The sequence below is a fragment of the Octopus bimaculoides genome, chromosome Z, assembly GCF_046866305.1.
Source record: "Octopus bimaculoides isolate indiv1 chromosome Z, ASM4686630v1, whole genome shotgun sequence".
NCBI lineage: Eukaryota > Metazoa > Mollusca > Cephalopoda > Octopoda > Octopodidae > Octopus > Octopus bimaculoides.
In genome coordinates, this window is record NC_142944.1 from 37,793,706 (window position 1) to 37,820,541 (window position 26,836).

The 26,836-nt window shown below is 40.0% G+C and overlaps 1 protein-coding gene across 1 annotated transcript in view; it reads left to right on the plus strand.

The window, feature by feature from the left end:
* The first annotated feature begins 10,843 nt into the window (after window positions 1–10,843).
* The window catches only part of LOC149132219 (uncharacterized), a 43,541-nt gene continuing 27,548 nt past the window's right edge, over window positions 10,844–26,836 (plus strand). Inside the window, exon 1 of the mRNA XM_089365336.1 lies at window positions 10,844–11,423. Within this exon, the coding sequence (XP_089221462.1) occupies window positions 10,844–11,423 (580 nt within the window). The remainder of the gene's footprint in view (window positions 11,424–26,836) is intronic.

Below are 26,836 nucleotides of genomic sequence, written 5' to 3' on the forward strand. Positions count from 1 at the left end.
TCTTACATCTATTTGAGAAATGGCACTTTGTTCTATCCCTACAGCCGCATAAATAATTAGGTGTATCGACGTCCATGTTGTATTGTGGGGGCAATACTTAAACCAGTAAATTGAAACGATCGTAAATGCTACCCGCATCTCTGCTTTTTCCTTCTTTATTATCTATTTAATTAAAGACAAACCACGAGTTTACCATTGTTATTGTATCTATTTTCTTCTCATATATATATATATATATATATATATATATATATATATTAGAAATATGTGTATATGAGTTTGTTTACTATAATATTTGTACCCATGTCCTTTATTTAGTTTTTTCATTAGTTTATTTATTCATCTCTATTTTATTTCTCACTCCACCTTAAGTATGTTTATGTATGTCTTTTGTATGTGCACGCATATGAGTTAATGTATTATACTGTTTGTATCTGTGTCTTTCTTCTTCTCACACACACACACACGTACTCATGCGCGCGCACACACAAAACGAATACACACACAAACGTTGATATCAAATCTGTTTTTCTTTGGATTGCAGCCATGTAGGAGCAAACCAGAGTGGCTTTCAATCAATGAAATCGACCTGTTAACTTCAGTCTGGTACATATTGTATCGATCCCTATTTATCGACTGCTTAAGATATATTTTTCTTACCACAAATGGTAGTTTTAGTTGGTTTCGCTGTGTATGTGTGTGTGTGTGTGAATATATGTTCATCTATCTATCTATCTATCTATCTATCTATCTCTATGGACGGACGGTAGACGTGTCGGCTCTGTAAGTTTTGCCTTTTTCATGTTTTAAAAAGTTTGTTTGTAAAGTTTATTTTATATACAAAGTTGTATAACAACTTGTAGACTCTCTGGTGCAAGTTTTTTGCGACGGAAATCTGCCCTGTGTGGCACATTTCCAGGATATAAAAACCAATTTCGGCTTTCTAGCCATTTTTTTTTGAGACGATGGCGTCTTGTAGCCATGAAAATCTTTGTGACACGAACGCTGCATTTTGCAGTGTTTCGTTCGAAAAAGAATTTCCTAGTCTTCCTTCCTCACAGTTAAACGAGAGAATGGAGAAAAAGAAAAAAGAATTTACACACACAAATTCAAGTGTTAACACCGCCACCACCACCACCAACAACAACAAAAACAAAACTGTAACCAAGGTTACAAAACAGAACATAGACAATATTTCCAAAGAATGTGACGTCAGCACCAATTCTGGTGACGACATCATTACCACCACCACCACCAACAACAACGACAACAACAACAACAGCAGCAGCAGCAACATTTCAACTCAACCTTTGCTCCCTTCACCAGCAGCAAGCGAAAGAGAGGAAGGAAAAAGCCACAACACCACTGAAACAAATACCACATCTACTACCAATACCAGTACCAGCACCAGCAACAACAATAACAATAATAACACAAACAAAAACTTTGCTGAAGCTTTGAAGCAAAGTGAAACTGTTGTGTCCTACACAACAAAAGAAATAATAGAGATGAGAAAATTAATCACCAAAGAAAGCGGTGAAATACGCTTAAACGTACCACAACACATATTAGACGAAGCAAATAGGAAAACAATAATTTATAAAATAATAAACACAAAAAGTAAAAGGCCGGAACAAGCCAGTATAGACAAGATCGAAAGATGCTTGAGATCTATTTGGGACAAAAAATCCTATATCACGAATGATAGGTTTGCACAAGTTCAGGTGATTTTTCGAAATGAAGAGTTGGCGAAGACGTATTCAACGCTAACTCTTCACACACCTGAAATAACAATGTTACCCAGTTACCTTGGCCAAAAGGTAACAAAGGTAACAATAAAGCACGCACCTCCAACAATCGACACACTATGGTTGATATCGGCCATATGTATTGATATGGACAACATTAACATACTGAAAATAAACGTTGGAGAGAGCAATTGGACCGGAAAAAGCATACAAATCTTGTTCCACACAAACGAACAAGAAATCAAAAAAATCCCACCATACATCCGTTTGGCAACAAACCAAAAGTTGCATATAGTAGTAGAGGGCAGGCGGCCTCGCTGTTACTTATGCGACAGCGAGGCACACCTTAAAAAGGAGTGTCCGACTGCCCGAAAAACACAACAACAACAACAAGAACTAACTAAACACACAAAAAAAGCCTTGCTGCCCACACCGCCATCCACACAAAAAACAATAAAAGCAACATCAACAACATCAACGAAAGAAAATACAACAAAAACTACAAAATTAACAAACAAAGAAGACGAAAAAAGAAAAGACAATACAAAAACTGATACCCCTTCCCCCACATCACTTACACCACAACCAAAAATTCAACAACCAACAACAACAAAAACAACAATACAACCACTTACACAAGCAAACACAGAAGCATACAACATGCCTCTACCTCCTTCCGATTCCTCAGAGTTTTCATCTGAAGACGAGTCAAGTACTGAGGAATGGAAAATTGCCCAAAAAGGAAGGAGGAAGAGGAGCAAAAAAAGAAAAACGAACAACAACAAAGCAGGGAGATTCACATCTCCCGAAAACACTCCCAACGCCTACATGATAGACACCCATAATAGCACACCAAAAACAATGCTAACAGCAATAGACACTACAAACACAGAGTTGATGAATTACATCAACTCTAAAACAAACATCACAAATAACGACATAAAAACAAACAACCACCCACGCACAACACCGCCAAAACATATTAAAATTTATCATGTAACACCAGCATTACACAACACAATAAAATCCCTCTACCCCAACTCGGTAGGGGGATTCCAGAAATATTTGTGCAAGAAATTGTACAATAGCCTCCTTGGTGAAAAATCCAAGCAGGAAACAAAACTTTCGAACGGTAAGTAACTTTCTGTTCTTTTGTTTTGTGCTTTAAAGCACACGTATAAATAGAATCATGGTGAAGATTGGTTGTGTGAATGTGCGTGGCTTAGGGTCCCCTTGGAAACAAGGGTACCTCTTAAATGACATCAAGTCACACAATTTGGATATCATAGCCATTAGTGAGACCAGACTCCATGAACCGCGGGCCCTAAAGTCCATGTTTGGCGGACAGTTTAACATTTATTTTTCTCCCTGTCTGCCGAGGATGGGCGGTAGTGGCACGGCAGTTCTTTTTCGCAAGAGTCTGGATCTCCAAGTAAAGACGATATTTACGGACCCGGAGGGTAGACTGGTTGTCCTAGATGTAGACGGCAGCGATGGAGGCGCTTTTCGGTTGCTGGCAGTTTATGTGCCTCCTTTAACAGGTCGGTCAGACTTCTTTCGATGTCTAGAAGTATTCCTGGGAACGTCTCGTCCCTTACTTTTAGTGGGGGATTGGAATGCTACCTTGGACACGCATCTAGACTACGTGGGGAGTGACAAAACTAGAAGAGGATGCAAAGGCCTCATAGACCTGCTCAGACGCTTCCAGTTGTCTGACAGGTACCGACTCGACCACCCAAATGTGCCAACGTGGACTTGGAGCAACCGCATTGGGTCGTCGAGATCGTATCTAGATAGGATAGTGTGTAGGACAAGAGATAGAGATAGTTTAGGATGTCCACAGTTCCACATAGTCAGCTACACGGATCACAAACTTGTGACGTGTACGCTAGACTTAGATAAGGCACATAGGCAGGGTCCCGGTTACTGGAAACTAAACGCGTCTTTCCCGTCGAGACAGGTTTTCAGAGACCGGATTAGCACGTTAGTAAAGAGGGCTTTGACGGGAGCCATCGTCAACAACAAATGGTGGTTTGCCCTCAAGAGAGCAGTAAGGGCGGAAGCAATAAGGTATAGCAGGGCACTAGCTGTAGAGAGGAACAGAGTAGAGGGGGAGCTAGTGATAAAGTTAGAAGAGGCATTGCGAAGTGGCATCGCATCCGACGTTTTAGCGGCGAGGTTGGCCCTCGACCAACACTTCAATGCTAAACACGAAGGGTGTGCTGTCAGGGCAAGGATGCGTGCTCTGAGGAATGAAGGTGTTGGAGCCGCACGAGAGGCCCGGGTGGCGGAGGCGCAGCGGGGTAACAGAGCCACCATCCGGTCTCTGGTAGACGAACAGGGGCGCGAATTGCTCGAGCCGAGCAAGATGTGCGAGGCGTTTCAGCGGCATTTTGCCCGACTGTTCGGGAGGAGTGGCGAGCGAGAAGGCAGGGTGGACTTTAGTGCCTACCTGCACAGCTTGCCACGACTCTCGGCAAGAGAGGCGGAGTGCTGCGAAGGGGTCATCACGGCGGAGGAGGTGAGGGACGCGATGGCGGGTTGCTCGACGGACAAATCTCCGGGTTTGGATGGTCTACCCTACGAGCTTTACAACTGTATGCCAGACTTGTTTGGAGAAGTCTTGGCGGCCGTGTACTGCAACTGGCAGCAGAACGGGAGCATTCCCGGTTTTGTGAGCCGAGGAGCGGTAACGCTGCTGAAGAAAGATCCAAACAAGGGGGACGCCATAGATAACTTTAGGCCCATCACTCTGCTCAATGCAGACATGAAAATTTTGGCCAAGGTGTTAGCCAAGCGGTTGGCGCTTGTCATCGAGAAACTGGTCGGCACGGAGCAGACGTGCGCCGTGCCGGGCCGGAGCATCCATGACAACCTCCATCTGATGCGCTACATCATAGAGAGGGTAGTTAAGGAACCTGGCATGGGTGGGGCCCTGATCAATTTGGATCAATCCAAAGCTTTCGATAGGGTAGACCATCGATACTTGGAGGCCGTCCTCGAAGCGGCCGGCTTCGGTCCCGTTTTCCGCGGCTGGATGGCTGCCTTGTACACAGGCATCCGTTCGGTTGTTCGCGTCAATGGACGTCTATCGGGACCCTTCGACATTGCACGTTCGGTTCGTCAGGGATGCCCCCTGTCGCCGCTCCTGTACGTATTGACTCTCGAGCCACTACTGCGGAAGCTGGCGACGCTGAGGGGCATCCCGCGAGAACTGGGGTGCGGGACGAGCGTGTCGGCATACGCGGACGACGTCACCGTCATAGCGTCTAGCCACGAGCACATTGAGCTTGTCGGCGAGACGCTGAAAGACTACGAAGCGGTGACGGGAGCGAAAATCAACCGGGATAAGTCGGTGGGTTTGCTGCTCGGCACCTGGAGAAGCAAGCCCATACCGTCCGGCAGCGCCTCAGTAGTGGGACGCTGGACGGACGGTCCGGTCAAGTTGCTCGGAGTCTGGTTCGGTCCGGACCTGCAAACGGAGAAGAACTGGGACGAGATAACGAGTAGGGTGGCCACTCTCTGCCGGCAATGGTCCGAGAGGAAGCTGTCCCTAAAAGGTCGGGCGGAGGTGGCGAACGCGTACATCGCGTCCGTCATCGAATACCGCCTGACCGTCGTGCCTTGTCCCGATCGCGCCATCACCGAAATGGAAGCGTTCCGATGGTGAGGCGATCCGTTTGTTGCCAACACCCGCTGAAAGGAGGGCTGGGCATGCCGTGGTTGATGATGCGCAGACATGCGCTGAGACTGCGACATCTCCGGCTCTACGTAGACGACGGTGAGCAGGTGTGGTCGCCGTTTGTGCGACGCGCTTTCCCGCAGCTCGTCTCCATGACCGAGCTGCAGTCGTGGATCAAAAAGAGGCCGAGGAATGGCGAATGGCACCGTGAGTGTCGCGTTGCTCTGCAACAACTTTGCCGTCCCGGGTCGACCTTGAGCGGCTGCATCACAACGAAGTCATTCTATAGGGGATTAGTGGAGGGCAGGTACGACGACGATCTCGGGGCGAACCTGGGCGTCGACGAGGAATACCTGACCCGCCTGTTCAGGACGACTTTCGGGCCGGGACCTATGGACAACTTCCAGAGATCCCTGGCCTGGCAGTGTTACCGAGAGGCGCTACCCGTTCGGGATAAGCTCTATAGACACGGCTCGCGAAATGCGGGGCCGACCTGCCCGAGATGCGGTCAGAGCGATGAAACCGTTCTGCACGCACTCGTGCAGTGTCCAACCATTTCGGAGCTGTGGGCTTATGTCGAACGACTGCTGTCGCGTGTGGGACGAGTCGGTTTATCAACCGAGTCTATCGTCAATATCGTCACGCCTCCTTCCTTTAAACGGGAAGGAAGAGCTGTATTTATCGTACTTGTGGCTATGGCCAAAGAATGCATCTGGTGGACGCGTCTGAAAGGATTAGAGACAAATACTTTCCTCTCTGGTCAATCTCTCATCAACTTTTTCAAGTATCACTTGAAAAGGAAGGTGAGAGTAGAGAGGCAAGTGTTGTCTAGCAAATGTTTCGAAAAGAGATGGATACATGTAGCAAGAATGGCACGTATAAATGACGAAGCCACCTTGACCATGATTCTATAAAACGTTTTAAAATTTTGTAAACAGAGAGTTACTCACGTTTCTTGCTTAAATAAAAGAAATTTTATTTAACAAACTGTAACGCTAAAGACCGAGGTTACCGTGGTCTTTTCGTAGGTTTTTCTTTCCACGGATAACCTCCCCATTTATTGGGAATTTTTTGTATTATTTCGTATTTTTTGTAAATACCCCAAACGTTTTGCGATGTTTTTTTTCATCGTTGTCCCCACTTTTGTTTTTTTTTTCTGCTTTGTTTTCGACCCCCTCGAAAAGAAAAACTCTACATTTGTATTTTGTCCCCTCTGTGTTGAGCCCTGTGTGGCTAATAAAGAAACCTATCTATCTATCTATCTATCTATCTATCTATCTATCTATCTATCTATCTATCTATCTATCTATCTATAAGCTCTACAGGCATGGCTCGAGAAACACGGGGCCGACCTGTCCGAGATGCCGGCAGAGCGACGAAACCGTTCTGCACGCACTCGTACAGTGTCCCACCATTTCCGAGCTGTGGGCTTACGTCGAACAACTGCTATCGCGTGTGAGACGAGTCGGTCTCTCAGCCGAGTCTATCGTGAATATTGTCGCGCCTCCTTCCTTTAAACGGGAAGGAAGAGCTATTTTCATCGTACTTGTGGCTATGGCGAATGAATGTGTATGGTGGACGCGTCTGAAAGGTCTAGAGACAAAGACTTTCCTCTCTGGGCAATCTCTCATCAACTTCTTCAAGTATCACCTGAAGAGGAAGGTGAGAGTAGAAAGGGAAGTCTTGTCTAGTGAATGCTTCAAGAAAAGATGGGTGAATGTAGCAAGGATGGCACGTGTGAACGACGGAGCCATCTTGAGCATAACCCTATGAACAAGAAAAAAAATAAAACAAAAAGGCAAAAGAGAGACACTTACTGTTATAGTTTCTTCAATGAGAATATTGACCAAGGTTACCGTGGTCTTTTCCGTAGGCTTTTCCTTCCACGGCTAAACCTAAACTGTCCTCCCCTCTTTTACACGAGAACATTACTGTGTGATACACGATCCCTATTGATCGGCCTTTCCTTTTTTTTTTTTTTTTTTTCGATCCCTTTTGATCGAACTCCCCCTTTTTCCCTTCCTACGATCCCTTTTGATCGACACCACCACTTTTTTTTCCCCCTCCCAAAAAGAAAAGCTCTACATTGTATTTGTCCCATCTTCGTTGAGCCCTGTGTGGCTAATAAAAGAAATGTATCTATCTATCTATCTATCTATCTATCTATCTATCTATCTATCTATCTATCTATCTATCTGTCTATCTATCTATCTATCTATCTATCTATCTATCTATCTATCTATCTATCTATCTATCTATCTATCTATCTATCTATCTATCTATGTCTGTCTCTCTATTTGTCTATCTATCCGCTTATTTATGTATGTATGTATTTATCTATCTGTCAATCTTTTCTCTTTCTCTATATTTTTCATATGTGTGTGTGCGTGTATGTGCATGCGTATGTGTATGCCTGCGCACGCGTGTTTGTATGTGTTTAAACCGTGATATTTGTAAGTGAAACAACATTAAATTAAAATCGACATCGGTATTTCATACTATATGCATATACACCGTTATAACGGATGATGTTGTTTGAATAGTCAGAGATAAAATCTATTTCTAGACTTGTCCAGTTATCGAGGCCGGTGGAGCATTGTCATTGCAGCGAATCAAAAGGTAATGACAGATGCACTTCGTGCCATTTTTGAAGCATTTAAGTTGCATTTAAAATTCGAGTTAAGGCACTAGTTGGACCTAAGCACTAACTGTATGTGCCTATTCTCGTATGCCATCAGATATCATGTTACAGTGTATTTGGTCACAGGCGTGGCCGTGTGGTAAGAATCTTGCTACTCAACTACATAGTTCCGAGTTCAGTTCAACTGTGTGGTACCTTGGATAAGTGTCTTCCACTATAACCTCGGGATGATCAAAGCATTATGAGTGGATTTGGTTGACGGAAACTAGAAGAAGCCCGCCGTATATATATATATATATATATATATATATATACACGTGTGTGTGTGTGTGTGTGTGTGTGTGTGTGTGTGTGTGTACGTTTGTGCCTGTGTTTGTCCTCAACCAACACTTGAAACAGGTGTTGATGTGTTTACGCCCCCGGAACTTAACAGTTCAGCAAAAGCGACCGACAATGTAAGTACCAGGCTTTAAAATATACTGAGATCGATTCCTTTGACTAAAATCTCTTCAAAACGGTGCTCCAGCATGGTCGCAGGCTGTCATGCGATGTGCTAAAAACAACAGCAAAATCCCCCTTAAATTTTTACATTCGTATAAGGAGTTATGTGGGGTACTTAAACTACTATTCCAGGAATGGACCACCTTTGAGTGAATCATCATTCCATTAAATATGCTTTGGAGAGAAACATTGTAAAACATCAATATATGTCAGAGTTACAAAAATATGAGGAAAGTAGCACGTGATTATGACAATTATACATACATGCACACACATACATACATATATACATACATATATATATACATACGTATATATATATATATATATATATATGCATATATATGTATATATATATGCATATACTTATATATATATATATATATATATATATATATATATATATATATATATATATATATATATATGCATATATATTATATATGTATACATTATATATATATATGCATGAAGCCACCATAAATTCAACGAACGCTAATAATACAGTTTCATCCAAGAGATATGTGGGTCTCACAGAGGGAAATTTCAAAACAAGACTCAACAATCACACCTTAAGCTTCAGACACTGGAATAAACGATAAACTACCAAATTATCTAGTTATAAATGGTTCTTAAAAGAACAAGGTGTCAACTACAGATTTTACTGGAAGATCTTAGCCAAGTGTAAACCTTATACCGACGGTAGCGGAAAGTGCGGTCTTAGTAATATGGAAAGATGGCTCATCCGGAAAAGTTCCTTGGACCCTGGTAGAACTGAAGTCTTTGGATCATGTCCACATGTGACAAAATACCTGTTACGGTTTTGGGCCACCGAAGATTACGGCTAGAATCCACATTTCTCCTATGTTCCTGCACAAGCTTTCTCATATGTCTTAACTTCTATTAATTTTTAATTTTTAATTTTTTATATATATTTTTTAATTGTGTGCATGTGTACGTGTGTGAGTTTATGTATATGTATTCTTTTACTTGCATCAGTCATTTGACTGTGGCCATGCTGGAGCACCGCCTTTAGTCGAGCTAATCGATCCCAAGACTTATTCTTTGTAAGCCTAGTACTTATTCTATCGGTCTCTTTTGCCGAACCGCTAGGTTACGGGGACGCAAACACTCCAGCATAGGGGTGACAAGCACACACACACACACACACACACAAACACAAACACACACACACAAACACACATACACAAACACACACATACATACACATACATATACACGGGCGTTGCTGCCTGGTAAGAAGCTTGCTTGCAAACCACACGGTTCTGGTTCAGCCCCTCAGCTTGGCACCTTGGGCAACTGTCCTCTATATCTTCGAGGCGACCAAAAACTTGTGGTTGTAATTGTTAGATGGGAATTGAAAGAAATCCGTGGTTCCAAGCTGAGGGTTGAGGAACAACTGAAGGATACAACCTTCTATTGTGAAATACCCTCGAATATAGACCACCACATCATGAAGAAGATCAACCACCTGATTTCTAAACACTACAACTCACTCACTGACAACGAAAGAGGCTACATCACCAATTTCGAGCCAAACCCAGCAACTTTTGCGGCTTACCAAAAATACATAAGTCAGAAGATATTCAACAGGCAGTAAAAGAACAAGGAAGTGAATACATAAAAGTGCTATATCCAAAAGATTTAAAACTTAGACCAATTAAAACTGGCCCAGCATGCCCTACTCACCGTCTAAGCAATTTCATCGACATTATTTTGAAACCACTATGTATCTACATACCCAGCTTCATTCGGGATGACATCGACTTTCTATCCCATCTTCCCAAAACCACTGGAACAAATTCAATCCTACTAAGCTTTGATGTAGTAAGCCTGTACACCACTATCCCACATGATTTAGGAATAAAGGCGATCAAATACTGGGTAGATAAACATAGAGAAGCAATTCCCAACAAATTCACAGTGACATTTATATTAGTCTCAGTGAGACTTATTCTGGAAAGCAACACTTTCTTCTTCAATGGAAAGAACTATATCTAAATTAAAGGCACGGCTATGGGAACGAGGTATGCTTCCGTTTATGCGAATTCGGTGATGGGATACTTAGAACAAAAACTCTACCAGGAAATAGAGGGGAGATACAGCATTGAATTTAGGAAGTATATTGAAAAAGCATGGAAGAGATACCTTGACGATTGTTTTTTAATCTGGACAAAATCTCAAAACACCGTGGAAGAATTCAACATCCTCCTGAACAACCTACACCCATCCATCCAATTTACAAAGGAGATGAGAAGTACCAAATTACCATTTCTAGATATAATGGTAGTTAAAAAAAACACCGCCATTACCACAGATTTATATTATAAACACACAGATACACACCAATACCTGAATTTTAAATCGTGCCATCCACCGCATGCAAAACGTAATATCCCATACTGCTTAGCCAGAAGAATCTGTACCATTGTAGAGGATATAAAGACCAGAAATCAGCGCCTGCTGGGACTGAAAGAATTTCTGCTCAAACAAAAATACCCGTCACTACTTATAGAAAATGGTATTCAGCGGGCTTCGAAGATACCAATACAACAACTGAGGACACCGCAAAGAAGAGAAAAACAAGAACAAATCATACCATTTATAGTGACACAAAATCCATGCCACCAGAACATCTTCAATATCGCTAAAGCAAACCTACCAATCATTGCACAAAGTAAGGAATTGAGAAATATCATTACAGATCAAAATATAACTCTGAGTAAGAGACAACCTAAAAACTTGAAAAAGCTATTAACAAAGGCAAGGTTTGACCTCAGCAACAAAAATCAAACATTCACTGTGTCTAAATGCAATGATAGCCGATGCGGTACATGCCAATTAATTCATACCGGCCCATACATGAACACAAAAACAGGGAAAATATTCACCAATGCGAACATGAACTGCAAAAGTAGAAATCTAATCTACTGCACCAAATGCCCAAATTGTGAAGAACTGTACGTTGACCAGACAGGTAATGCACTATCAGAATGCTCGCGTGTGCATCGACAACAGATTAAAAACCCAGAGGTCCGTCAAATACCACTGAGTAACCATCTAGCAACATGTGGTCGAAAACCTTTTATGATATTTCCATTCCATAAACTTTACAACCTGAATGAAATTGAGAGAAAACTGAGAGAAAAGGACTTTATTAAGAAATTCAAACCCAAACTTAACAAACAATGATTAAATTAATCTTATTTTGGGTTTAAAAATCTTATCCCTATAACTAAAACACAAAAAAACTCTCAAATGTCATCATTTCTAAAAATAAACATTAAAAAATGGTTTGGCATCATCTCTAAAAATAGCCAAACAACTACTACTGCTGTCAACAGGAATGTATATAAAAGACAAAAGATAGCCAGTCTACTATAGTTGAAACATTTCTGTCACATGGGACCTTGAAGATTGCTAGAAAGCAGGAATGTATACTAGTCCTTCAATATTTAATATTTAATATTCAATATTTCATTTATCCAATAAGACATTGCTTCATTTCATTTTCCTATATACACTATTTATTCCATATTCTATGCAATATATTCCATATTCACATTTTATAAGTATATAAATAAAACATAAAAAAACAGAAAGAGTTGGAATTCTTTTGAATTATATATATATATATATATATATATATATATATATATATATATATGTTTTCTGTTTGCCACTTAATTCATCCGCATCACAAATTTCATTTAATTTGTTTTCGCGGGATGAGCTATTCTAACAATGCGTCCTGCCCTAACGAAGGTACCCGTGCGTGTGTATGAGAGAATGTGTGTGTATGGATAGTAGCTAGTGATTTCGACGTGTGTGCATGTGTGCGTGTATGTGTGCGTCTGTAATGTGTGGATGTGCAGATGATGGTGTGTGATGTGGCTGCTGGGAAGTGGTCAGTGCTAGTGTGTGTGGAGTGGTGTAGTGTGATGTGATGCGGTTGTGTGTGGTGTCGGAATGTCGGGCTGTGTGTGGTGTAGGGATTAAGGTAGGTGTGGGGTGTGGGTGGAGGGGGTATCAATGAAGAGAGAAGGAGGGTAGGAGTGAAGAGAGGAAGTATGTGTGAGAGGGAGAGAAGAGAGGAGAGGCGGGTGGGAGAGAAGAGAGGAAGTAGGTATCAGATGAAGCGAGGAGGAGAGTTGAGTTCATGTGGCGCAAATGAGCAGAGAGAGAAGATTAATACTTTTTCACGGCGATGACGGGAGTCTGGATGGCCCGTATGCAAAGGCAATCCGACCACAGAAAGGTGTTGTTGTGAATGACTGGTAGAGCGGAAGTTGGCGCGAGACCGAGGTGTCATTGCCGAGCCTGATATCTCGGAGGTGCTCCGCGAACCGGTCAACCAGCGGGGGAGGTAGAGTTAGGGAAGAAAATGTGGACTAGAAGATCACGCATGCTGTGGGCTCGTTTGAAGGAAGGAAGGGGTAGGTTGGGGGAAGATGTGCGAGGTAAAGGGGTCGGACTGGATTCGCCGGAAGGCTCGGTGAATGGTGCGTTGGAGAGGCAGGGTGGAGGGGTGGTAGGTGAGGGGAAACGGGAGACGGGCAACAGTGGGGGTGAGTGTAGGGAGACCGAGCAGAGGTAGGGCTTACGGAAGTGCTCTGGCAAGGGCTGTGTGGATAGTAGTGAAGGGATATTCTCGAAGGACGAAGTGGTGAGTCATGAGTTGAAATTGAGCCCGCGCAGATGTAGGAATTAGGAGTAGGGTATGGAGAGCTTGGAGTGGGTAGGGTTGGGGGAAGAAGGAGAGTTTAAAGTGTGAGTCGGTGTGTTTGTAGTGGATGGAGGTCGCGAGAGTGGAGTTGTGTATGCTGACCGAAATGCCGAGAAATGTTGGAAATAGTGCAGGAGAATTCGAGGGCAGGATGGAAAGATAGGACAAATGAGAGAAGAAGGAGTCTAGTTGATTGTGGGAGAGTGAAGTCGCACCGATACAGTTATCAATATAACGATCGTATAGTTCAGGAGTGGGACCAGTGAATCGTGAGAATATTTAGGCCTCAACGTAACCTACGAATAGGTTCGCATAGTTGTGGCCCATTCTCGTTCCCATGGCCACTCCCGAGAATTATTGGTAAATGTATTGGATAAATTATCCATACATTGCAGAAAAATACGTTACCGGCCAGCCATGAGACTCGAACTCACATCCCTGTGATTACGCGCCAACGTTAACCACAGCAACAGCCTTGTAATCTTTATTCTGCCTCAAAATCAGCCCTAATTAAGAAGGCGTGTCACTAAAGGAGTTCCGTCGATGACTATCGAGTGTTTTTAAATATCTAGATTAGTGGTTCAAAACAGGGGTCCATATAAAATTTGTGCAAAAATGGGTTATAATTCTACAGTTCACAAAATGTTAAAATTTTTTAAAAACTATACCTAATTATAAAATTACCATTTATCTCATATATATATATATATATATATATATATATATATATATATATCTTATCATTTATCTTAGATATATATATATATATATATATATATATATATATATATATATATATATATATATATATATATATATATATATATATATATATATAAGACTTTCTAACTTAGAGTCTCGATAAAAAGGACGAACTGAATAAGTATCAGGCTTTAAAAAAATAAATGCTTTTGTTGATATATTCGACTATAAATTCTTCAAGGCGGTGCCCCAGCATGCCCGTAGTCTAAAAGTTGAAACAAGTAAAAGATAGAAGATAAATGATAATTCCATAATTAGGTATAGTTTAAAAAAAATTAAAACATTTTGTGAACTGTAGAATTATAACCCTCTTTCACCACAACTTTCTCTCACTCTTTCCTTCTGTTTCTGTTGTGCCTGTAATTCAAAGGGTCAGCCTTGTCACACTGTGTCACGCTGAATATCCCCGAGAACTATGTTAAGGGTACACGTGTCTGTGGAGTGCTCAGCCACTTGCACGTTAATTTCACGAGCAAGCTGTTCCGTTGATCGGATCAACTAGAACCCTCGACGTCGTAAGCGACGGAGTGCCAACAACAACAACATATATATATATATATATATATATATATATATACACGCACATATACACATGGGGCTTCTTTCAGTTTCCGTCTACCAATTCCACTCACAAGACTTTGGGTAGCCCGAGGCTATAGTTGAAGACACTTGTACAAGGTGCACGTAGTGGGACTGAACTCCCAACCACGTGGTTGGGAAGGAAGCTTGTAACCACACAGTTACGGCTATCTTTTATCTTTTACGTGTTTCAGTCATTTGACTGCGGCCATGCTGAAGTAACGCCTTGAAGGGTTCATTTATTCTAATAAATCAACTGCGGGACTAATATTTTTAAAGCTTAGTACTTATTCTATCAGACTCTTTTGCCGAACCACTAAGTTACGGTGACGTAAACACACCAACACCGGTTGTCAAGCGGTGGTGGTGGACAAAGACAGACATAAAGACACTCCTCACTCATATATATATAATATACTTAATATCCTTAAATTTTACACCCTATCCAGAACCCCTGAATTCAATATTGACATTATTTCATGATTTTTGTGAAAGATAACTACATCTAATTTTATTTTATTAACATACCTCTTATTGTGTAAACATTAGTTAGAATTCTGTTGTTGTCTGTACCACTATACTGTTACTCTATTCAGACTAAAAGTAAAAAACCTATTTGACCCATATACCTAGGGCTATAATTCCTCAACATTAATTCCTCAACATTTTGATAGTAATAAAATGACCTGATACTACTATGACCAGTGAAACCTCTAGATTCTAATACTTTTATTTTTATAACCTTGCCCATGCATACTGCTTACACCTTCCCTCTCTTTAGAAGTAATTGTCCCTTTGCTATCACCACTAGATAAGGTACAATAGAATTCTGAGACAGTTAAAACTTTTGTCTAGAATCAATTACTAGCCTGATAGACCCTGCTATGTCAAGATGGACTTATATATTCTTCCTCTGCTCTCTCCCACTTGGTTTTAATATGTTGCCACATTTGTAATATGTCTTTTTTCTACATTTTTTCGTGCAGCTGAAGATTGCTCTTCATATTGCATTTAAGGTAATGCTCACATTACTTAAATAAATTGAAGTAGCATGAAACGTGCGTACTGCAATCACTTTTGAAATCCGTGTTGCTTATTATTTGATATATATATATATATATATATATATATATATATATATATATATATATATATATATATATATATATATATATATATATATTTATTCGACAGGGTTCTTTCAGTTTCCATCTACCCCAAATCCACTCACACAACAACACAGCTTTGGTCGATATGAGGCTACAGAAGACACTTGTCTAAGGTGCCACGCAGTGAGACTGGACCTCGATCCATGTTTTTGGGAAGCAACCCTCTTACCACACAACCACGACTGCGCCTATAATAGAATATTTTTAAACATTGAATAGCTATTAGGGTCCACCCTAGTAGAAGAGGAATCTAAGGAATCCACAGGTAAAAATTGGTTGAGAACCACTGATCTGGAGTTACTTGTTTAGTGTCTCTTTTCTTCTATATGATAAGATATGACTCGTGGTTAATTGGTTGCTATTTCTAGTATACCAAACAACGATGCAGATGCACTCTCTCAATGACTGATGTTGACTGTGATACGATGCTTATATCATTTAGCAACATTTTAATCTTCCTCTCTGTTCGATGTTTCATTTAACGACGCCCTCCCAGTCAGTGTTTCAGCTAACGAAGTTTTGAACATTCAGTGTTTCTCTGAAGTACATACTGAGCGCCATTCAGTTTGTTCGATCATTAAAGAAATAAACTGAAGTTATGACAGCAGACGATAACGTCAAAGCTCTATCTTAATGCAAGGATTACAAATCTTTGATCCTTTGTTGTCTGTCTACAATCGTTCAAACTATCACAGATGTCACAAATTGATTTTACATTTTTATCAGGTTATTTTACATCCATACATACTTGCATGAGTGTATGCATGTATGTGTGTGTGTATATATATATATATATATATATATATATATATATATATAGACACACACACATACACACACATACACACACACATATATACATATATATATTTATATATATACATACACACATATATATATATACACATACAAAAACACGAAGACACACACACACACACACACGTATATACATATATGGGTTTGGGTTTATTGCATGTTCGATATTGTAAAATCTGGCTGCATACAAAATATATACGATAATCACAACGCAACAGAATATAAAATGGAAATAAGAATAGCAATAACAATGCTAACAACAACAACAACAACAACAACAACAACAACAACAACAACAACAACAGCAGCAGCAGCAGCAGCAGTAGGGATTTTAGATGCTAGGCGGCGTCATGATATAACTAGACAGATAGAGTGTGGGAAGGTGGTCAACTGTCCGCTGGTCTGTTGTCTATATGCCAAAAGTCTGCTCAATAGTTCAACCTGCTAGAGATAGCACTCCACTCACACTCTGCTGACTTTAATATAATCCTATCTTTCTATCGCTTACTCGTTTAAGTCATTGAACTGGGGCCATTCTGGGGCAGCGCCCTGAATCGACTCCCAGTATGTTTTTTTTTTGTTTTTATCAAGTCTACTACTTAATGCATCGGTGATTTGCTTTTCTTACTGAATTGCAAAATTGAAAGGGCGTAAACAAACAAACAAACAAACCTATACTTGTTGTCAAGAAACACACACACACACACACACATACACACACACACACACACACACACACACACACACACACACACACACACACTCAGAAACACGCACAAACACAGACAGACAAACACACAAACACAGACACACATACACATACATATAGGCGTAGGCGTGGCTGTGCGGTAAGACGTTTCGTCCCCCAGCCACAGGGTTTAGGTTTAGTCCCACTGCATGGTATCTTGGGCAAGTGTCTTCTGCTATAATTTCATGCTGTTCAAAGCCTTGTGAGTGGATATCGTAGACGGAAACTGAAAGAAGCCTGTCGTCCGTTACGTTCTTATTCCATTTTTTAAATTTATATATACATATAGCGGCATATGTACACTTTTTGTTCACAATGTAAGTCTATCTAAATTCTGTACGACGTTTTTTTACTCCTTCTTTTAGTCTCCCTTATACTTTCTTCTTTCTTTCTTCTTTTCTATTTTTCGCTCCCCTCTCTCACATCTCTTGGCATTCTCTTTCTCTAATCTCTCTACTTTCCTTCTTTATTTCCCTTGTACCTTTTCCTCGTCCCTTCCCCCCTCTCTCTAGTTCCTTCCCTAATTCTTTAGCCCCTTTACCCCTACCTCTCTCTTTTCCTTCCACGTTACCGATGTTCAGCCAAGCATGATCTTTCTTTCTTGGCCTGACCGCCGCCCGTACAACCCCTTATTTTCCTGTTTCCTGACTTACATCTATGTTTATACCTCTAGGCTTTCATTCCACACGTCAGCTCAACTTGATTCGTCCTTATTAGTCGAAAGACTCCTGTTGTTATTCTCTTGTTTGTATTTGTAATCGTGTAACATTTTCTTCGTTTTCTCGTTTTTTTGTCATCTAAAAATGTAATGCTCTTAGCTTAGATTTTTTGGGCCAACCAATTTTGAACAGTCTCAAGTGTAACAGGCCGAAACTGTAATGATTATTGGAAACTTGACTGATGAATAGAAGGTCACGAATGACTCGTCCTTGTTTTTTTCCTGTCCGTCTTTGTATCGTCTATCTGTCCGTATATTTTTATTGTACGTTCATATTCCATTTATACACACACACACACACACACACACACACACACACACACACACACATGTACACACAAATGTGTGTGTGTGTATATATATTGTCTCTCACCGCCGCTTGACAACTGGTGTGAGTGTTGACGTCCCTGTAAAATAGCGCTTCGGTTAAAGGTAACGATAGTATAAGTACCAGCCTTAAAAAACAAAAACAAAACATCAATACTGGGGGCAAGTCGCTCGACTAAAATTTCTTTAAGGCAGCGCCCCACAAATGGCCGCACACTAATGAATGAAACAAGTAAAAGATTAAAAGATATAGACAGTGTCCGTGCAACAAATTCACTGACATGGTATTTATCGGCGCAAGATACAATAGTCGAAGATATTTTCCCAAAATCCCACACCGTGGGACTGACTAAAACCATGCTGTTGCAAAGCAACTTATTTCACCACAGTTATCTATGAATAAAAGGAGGATGGCCAAACATAAGTCAAGAAACGAGCTGAATAGGAGAAACACATTTGGCAATACAGTTCTATGTTTAAATAGATGAGGAATTATGTACATTATTTACATTATTTACATTTGAAGGCCGAAACGTTGTGTTAATAACAAACAAGATGAGGACAAATATCCGTCAAATGTAAATAATGTAAATAATGTAAATAATGTACATTTGGCAATGTTATCCCAGATTAAGGCAATGATCTGGCAGAATCGTTAGCACGCCGGAGAAAATGCTTAGCAGCATTTTGTCCGTCTTTACGTTCTGAGTTCAAATTCCATCGCAGTCGACTCTGCCTTTCATTCTTTCAGGGTCGATAAATCAAGTACCAGTGAAACACTAGGGTCGATGTAATCGGCTTATTCCCTCCTCCAAAATTTCCGGCCTTGTGCCTTTAATAGAAAGGATTATTCTTATTATTAAGGCGATGAGCTGGCGGGATCGTTAGCACGTCGGACAAAATGCTTAGCAGCATTTCGTCCGTCTGGAGGCTCTGAGCTCGAATCCTGCCGAGGCTGACTTTAGTTTTCATCCAAAATAATTATCAATTGAACCCTGGGGTTGATGTAATCGTTCTTCCCTTCTCAAAGCTTCTGGCCTTGTACCAAAATTTGAAACCAATCTTCTGCCCTTTGACTACGACTTGTACATTTTAGTTTAATATACTACGGATTACAAATTAGTTTATATATTTTTATTCTTCAATGATCTAAGTTTCTTTTTAATTTGAATTAGAAAATGAAATTACTAAAATATAAATGAAATTTATTTAAGTATCACTGACCCTTTAAATCAATATGTCATATAGTAGTAACTTAGCAGCTATGGTGTACCAACTGTTACTTAACTAACGATCAGAAAATCCAGAAGTCTATAATACAGTGTAACTATATGTTGTTAAGGAATGCCTACATTACTTCAACTGTTAAGAAGGAAACATTTACATAAATCGTTTAGTTATACAATATCCATTGTTTATTTATATAGTTTCTCATTAATCTTTTACAAGTTTTAGCCATTCAGACTGCGGTCTTGCTGGGGCATCGCTTGAAAAATATTTAGTCGAATGAATCGACTCAGTACTTATTACTATTATCATTTTTTTAAAACTTGGTTCTTATTTTATCGGGCTCTTTAGCCGAATCGCTAAGTTACGGAGACGTAAACACATCAACACCGGTTGTCAAGCAGTGGTGGGGCACAAACACAGACCCAAAGGCGCGCGCACACACAGACACACATATTCACAAACACACACTCGCACACACACACACACACACACACACACACACACTCACAAACACACACATACACACATTCACAAACACACACACACGACACCACACACACACACGACACCACACACACACACACACACACACACACACACACACACACACACACACATTCACAAACACACACACACACATACACACATTCACACACACACACACATACACACATTCACAAACACACACACACGACACCACACACACACACACACACACACACACACACACACACACACACACACACACACACACACACACACACACACGACACACTTTTCTCAAAGGCAAGGTGGATACGCATTTTTCTGGTCGTGAAGAAATGTGAACGAGCCACGCCACTCGTGTTGGTTCTGCCATCAAGGCAGAAATAGCCAAATCCCTTTCTTCTCTAATCAAATATATTTCTCATCGTATCATGACACTAACGTTGGAAACTGATTATAACACTTGCGCTACGCTTGTCAGTTGTTATGCTCCAACCATGGTCAGCTCTGAACAGGAAAAGGAATACTTCCACAAACAGCAACTCGACGTCATCGCCAGTTGTCAACATAGGGATAAACTTATTCTTATGAGCGACTTTAACGCTTCTGTTGGTACTGAGTATCAGATATGAGAGGGTATACTTAGTTGTAATGGTGTAGGTCGAATGAACTCCAACGGTCTGCAGGGAATTCGGTCTAAGCCTCACAAATACGTCTTTCAACAGCAAAATTGTTGCAAGACGACCTGGATGCATCCTAGATCTGAGGATTGACATCTCATAGGCAATATCATCACTAAGGGACTTTAACATTACATGTTCCTTTCATGATACTTGCTATCTCACTGACCATCCTCTTCTTCATAGTAAGGCTACGCTTCAGCTGAAACACATAAGGTTACAAAAGTTATCAGTGCCTAAGCGCATTAATGTTCTGCCTTTGAAAACTACTGCAAAGCAGGCTGAGCTCTCTAACACACTGGACACTGCACTCAACACTGTTGATATCAGTGATGACATTGAATATTCTTGGAAGGTTGAGTGATGCATCGCACTCTGCATCCGTAGAGGTTCTCGGACTTCTGGTCGTAAACACCAAAACCACGAATGATACTGGTGCGTAGCAGTGTTTTGACTTTGATACGCTGATGATTGAATAATCCACCATTTGTTTGAAACTGGAATTTAACACCACTTTTTATGTCATCAAGAGCATACTTCAGCATCACTAAAAAGAAGTATAAACAAAGAGGGGCAATGACACAACCTTGCTTTGTTCCATTTGTTACACAGACGGAAGCTGAAGATAACTCACCGGACACCACAGTACCTTGGATGGAAAGTGGTGAAAGGAGCTTTGCTGTACGAAAAGCACTTGCTTGGAGTGCGTCTCACAAACTGCGTAAAATTTGGAGTTCTAAAATGGCATGTAAATTGAAAATTAGGTTGTTTGTAGAGTCAGTTTTGTTATACGGTGCTGAAACTTAGAACCTCCCTCCAAAACTTGAAAAACAAAATAGACGTCTGCTGCACAAGAATGTTAAGAATGGCTCTGAATGTTATATGGAGGACTACTTAAACAACGAGCAGCTTTATCAAGATCTACCTATAGTAACTGAGAAGATTCAGCAAAGAAGAATGAGAATTGCTGGTCATTGCATGAGGCACGCTGAAGAACCTGTGTCAACTGGTTTTATGGCAGTTAGTGGAAGTAAAAATGAACAAGGGAAGAAAACGTCTAACCTGTGTGGACATCATGCTTCAAGACAGTAGAAAAACAACTGTTGACGAATTAAGAACATGCATGGGAGACAATGATGGCTGGCGTGCTTGAGTAAAAATATTGAAGCATTGGGGAGGACGGCCAAACTAACTAATTGTCTTTATTTTTTACCATTCCTAATACTTTTCCCTTTATTTGAGTAATATGGTTTGCTATGGTTCGATATGTAATTTATTATGGCAGACCTGATTACAGACTTTTCATTTATTAGGATTATTCGACTTTTATGGCCTCTTTGAAACAGACAATTTCTGAATGATAAACTTCCTGTATGTTCTAGTATTTCTGTTTTTACTGCTTTTATTCAATTACCTTCACCGACATTACCTTATCACACTTTGCTGTAGTTTAGTGCTTTCTAGAAATGTTATTATTAGTTTTCAATTGTCAACGAGTATTATAAATGAAGCAATTTTGTAATTATGCAGGGAATATAATATACAAACCGTAGAATAAGCACGTTAACTGTATTTAAGTTTTCGATGTTGTTGGAATATTATAGTTTGAGGTTACTGACATGAGCACAAATGCGCGCGCACACAATCACACACACACACAAACACACATACACACGCACGCATGCACGCACGCACGCACGCACGCAAGCATACACACACACACACACACACACACACACACACACACACACACACACACACACACACACACATGCACGCGCATACATTCATACTTGCAAAAATCATGCACTGTTGTAGTGGTTAGCTGACCAACAGATGTAAATGTACAAGAAAAAGAGAGCATTTATGGAGGATTAATGCGTTACTTACAGCTCTTCTACCCTAAATATGAATTCCCATTTGTACTTCTTATAGATGCATTAGGTTATGTACCAACAAATTTTCACAAAAAAACTGGAAATACTCGGTTTCATGGAAAAAGAGCAAAAAAAACTGATGCGGATACTCTAAATCCAATCTATTAGCGGCATAATGAAGATTTGTAACACTTTCCAAAAATGTTTCTTATGTGAATAGATGCACACACTTTAGTATATGCATCAATAGTTCAACCAACTCAAACTACGTATTTAAAAACACCGAGAACTCTCTTAAGTTTGTTAGCAACTGGCTTGAACTCTCTCAAGAAGAACTTAAATGAACCTCAATGAAAAATCATACACACATACATACTCACATACAAAATGAACCACTTCATAGAGAGGATAGTACATGGATACCTGACACGTAAAACAAAATCCACAGTAGGGATTGATCATATCAAAAGCTTTGCATGGAGTCGCGACAAGTTTACGACATCTCACCAAATGCCTACAACATAAAAGTCAGAAAACGTTGACAGACAACAAATGTAGGTTTTACAAGCCCAAGAATGAAGACATTCTTGCTAACCACATTATTGCTAACTGTGAGAGAACGTCTTCCAGATATTATATTCCCATGAGGGATAATGCGGTGGCCAAAAAAAGCTTTGGAACAAGATAATGAAACAGAGAATACCTACAAATGAAGATGAACATATTGAGACCGATGGGTCAAATGAATATTGGTGGAACTTAAAAATGTAAACAGTCACCAAATTAAGACACAACCGGCCAGATGTCATTGTGTGGGACCACAAAAGAAAAATATACTCTTTTGTGGAAATCAGCTGCTCTCTGGACACCAATGTAGTTAGAAAAATACAAGAAGAGGACATCTATGGACCATCGATAAGGAGTTTTCAAATCCAGTACCCAAGATACACTTTCAGCTTCATACCTATTACTATTGGAGAAACAGGATACATACCAACCCTCCTGGAGCAAAGTATAGCTGAACTTGATATCTTGGTGAGAGAATGCAAATCCTTATTTCATATGCTATGAATGATCACGATATCTGGGACTATAAAATTCTGCAAGACTTCTTAAGATTTAAAGGATAATGGTTAAAAGAAGATACTTTCCTTCACAACCTTGCTAGCAAGTCGGCGGTTGGGTAAAATTTCTTCTAAATTTTAACAAAGAGAACATACATACATACATACATACATACATTCAAACATCTATACATGTCCTCTGTACACCAACGTGATTAGAAAAATACAAGAGAAAGGCATCTGTGGACCATTGATAAGAAGTTTGCAGAACACCATATCAAAGAAGGAGGAAGTGAAGAAGAAGAAGGAGGAGGAGGCGGAGGAAGGCGAGGAGTGGAGAAGAAAAGCCTATTAGGCAGATTTGGATAAATTAGGTCTCGCGCCGAGGGAGGGTCCCAAGGGTAGGATGATATGATGAATAAAACATTTCCTAATGGTTTTATTGCTTTGAGGATTTACTTAACAATGCCCGTAAGAATTGCATAAGGCGAAAGAAACTTTTCAAAACTAAAACTTATTAAATCATACCTACGGTCAACAAGGGAATTATATACATTCAAAGAACTCGGAAGCGATGTTCTGTCAAAAAGTTAACTCTAAACAAACAGGCCCGTCTCCATATGTCAATATCAGTGTTTTAATTATAAGAGGCAAAAACTCATGTCGGATCGGTCATCACTCGGGTCAGCAAGGACCTCGTTACCCAGTGGGGAACAAGACTTGGATTGAGAAGTTTGATACTAGAACAAACCATCAAAATGACGATCAACCAGATACTCAGCACCAGGATAATCCTAAACCTAGACCTGTAGTAACACTACCAAAAACACCACCTAAAGCAAATCACTAGAGAGCACTAGATAGACTAGAGAGGAATATAGAGATGTTTTGAAAGATTTTTATACAAGAGGCAGAAGATGAAGAAGAAAGACAAGAAGAATGAGGAGAAAGAGGAGAAGAAGGAGCAGAAGAAGATCAAGAAGAAGGAGGAAGAAGAGGATGAAACGAAGAAGAAGAGGAAGAAGGAGAAGAACAATTCAAAAAGAAAGAAAATGAGAAGATGAGGATGATAATGAAGAAGAAAAAGAAGAAGAAGAAGAAGAAGAAGAAGAAGAAGAAGAAGAAGATGATGAAGAAGAAGACGAAGAAGATGAAGAAGAAGAAAAAAAAAGCAGGAGACGAAGGAGAAGAAGAAGGTAACAAAAAAAAAAACTGTGAAGTAAACGAGGAAAAGTGGAAAACGTTACGACACATAAATTGAAGACAATAATAGAGAAAGATTATAGAGACAAAAGGAGACATTATTGGAAATTTCAGTCAGATTGAGTTTACCGACATGGTTAAAAGAGAAGCGTTGCCAAAGTATACAAACGGTGCAAGAAATAATAACAATATTTTGATCTATAAGTTTGGTCTAAAACAGATTTTAAGAGATAAGGGAAATGACCTAACAACCTTAATCTTATCTATTTCACTGCTAAAGTAGCAAGTGCTCAAATAAGTATTTGAATTACAAGGAAGAAAGAAACCAGAAGTTTAAACAAACCTACTGAATAGAAAGTAAAACTACAAAAATAGATTGAGGCTCTGAGGGCGGATGTATCAAGTCTCGATGAACTTGTGAGAGAAGTACATGTCAAAAAAAAAAACTTGAAAAATCAAACAAAACAGATCTTATAAATCTCCCTGCGATTAAGGAATTATTTTATGACCCGGTTCCAATCTTGGCCACTGCAACAAAGTCCATATGTCACACTTCTCGGTTCAACATCACTGCCTTGAGGTCCTGGATACATTCCAGGCAAATGCGATCAAGTTGTCGATATAAGTGTGGCGACGCTTTTCTCTTCTTTCATCACAATGAAGTGGGTTCCGCAAGATTAATTTGGATGCTTGCAGTACAAGGTGGCGCATGCAGTGACCAGATAGCCGTAGCCGTCTTTATTTGGTCTTCTCACTAACTTTCGCAGGTCTTCATAAAGGCATTTGTTAGTCAGATGTTGCTGCCATTTCACATTTAAGGTCATTCGTAGCCTCCTTATGTAGCAGCCATGTATCTCGTTTGATAATTTCTTTGTTAGTGTTCATGTTTCGCTACCACATAACACTGGACTAGACTGGGTGCCTGTCTTGCTGAATTCACAACAATACACGAAAGTATCGCTGTATTTCTAACTGATATCATTCAGAACTCAGAGCAAATACCTGTCTAGCTAACTGAAGGAGCTACCTACCAACTACCAAAAAACTGATGATAGAAAATCTTGAAGAATTACTAACCAATAACATGTCTCAATATCATTTACAAGATCAAGGCGGTGAGCTGGTAGAATTGTTAGCATTCCGGGAAAAATGCTTAGCGGCATTTCGTCCTTCTTTACTTTCGGAGTTCAAATTCCACCGCAGTCAACTTTACCTTTCGTCCTTTCGAGATCGATAGAATAAGTACCAGTTGAGAACTGGAGTCGAAGTAGTCGACTTATCCTTCCCCTAAAATTCCTGGCCTTGTGCTCAGATTTGAAATTAATATCACTTAGATCTTCATATCCATAATAACTGAAAGATTATAAGAAAGCCTATGTACATGATTTCACACTCATGGATAAGTGAAAGTTTGAGTATATTCACTGTTGAAAACAATATAAAAGAGTTCATTAGCTTTAAAATGAAGAAATGGAAAGTAAATCGTTATCCTTCTTAATACTTGTATTGTGTTTAACCCCACCTCACTAGTTTAGTATTAAGCAAGGAAAAATCAGTTTAGAAATGGTAAAGGAAAAATTATTCATTTGTTTCACATGGATGATCTGAAGCTTTTTAGTAAAAATAAGAGATAGGCTCTTTAATATAAACTGTAAGACTCTTCAGCAAAGATATAGGTATCAAATTTGGCATAGATAAGTGTATAATGTTAGTAATAAAAAAAGGCACACATAATGAAGATATTCAGCTACCAGAAGGCTAGATAATAAAATCACTGAACGAACAAGTTATAAGTATCCCTGAGTATAAGACTCTGATGGAGTACTAAATATAAAAATGAAGGGGAAAGTACATCAGA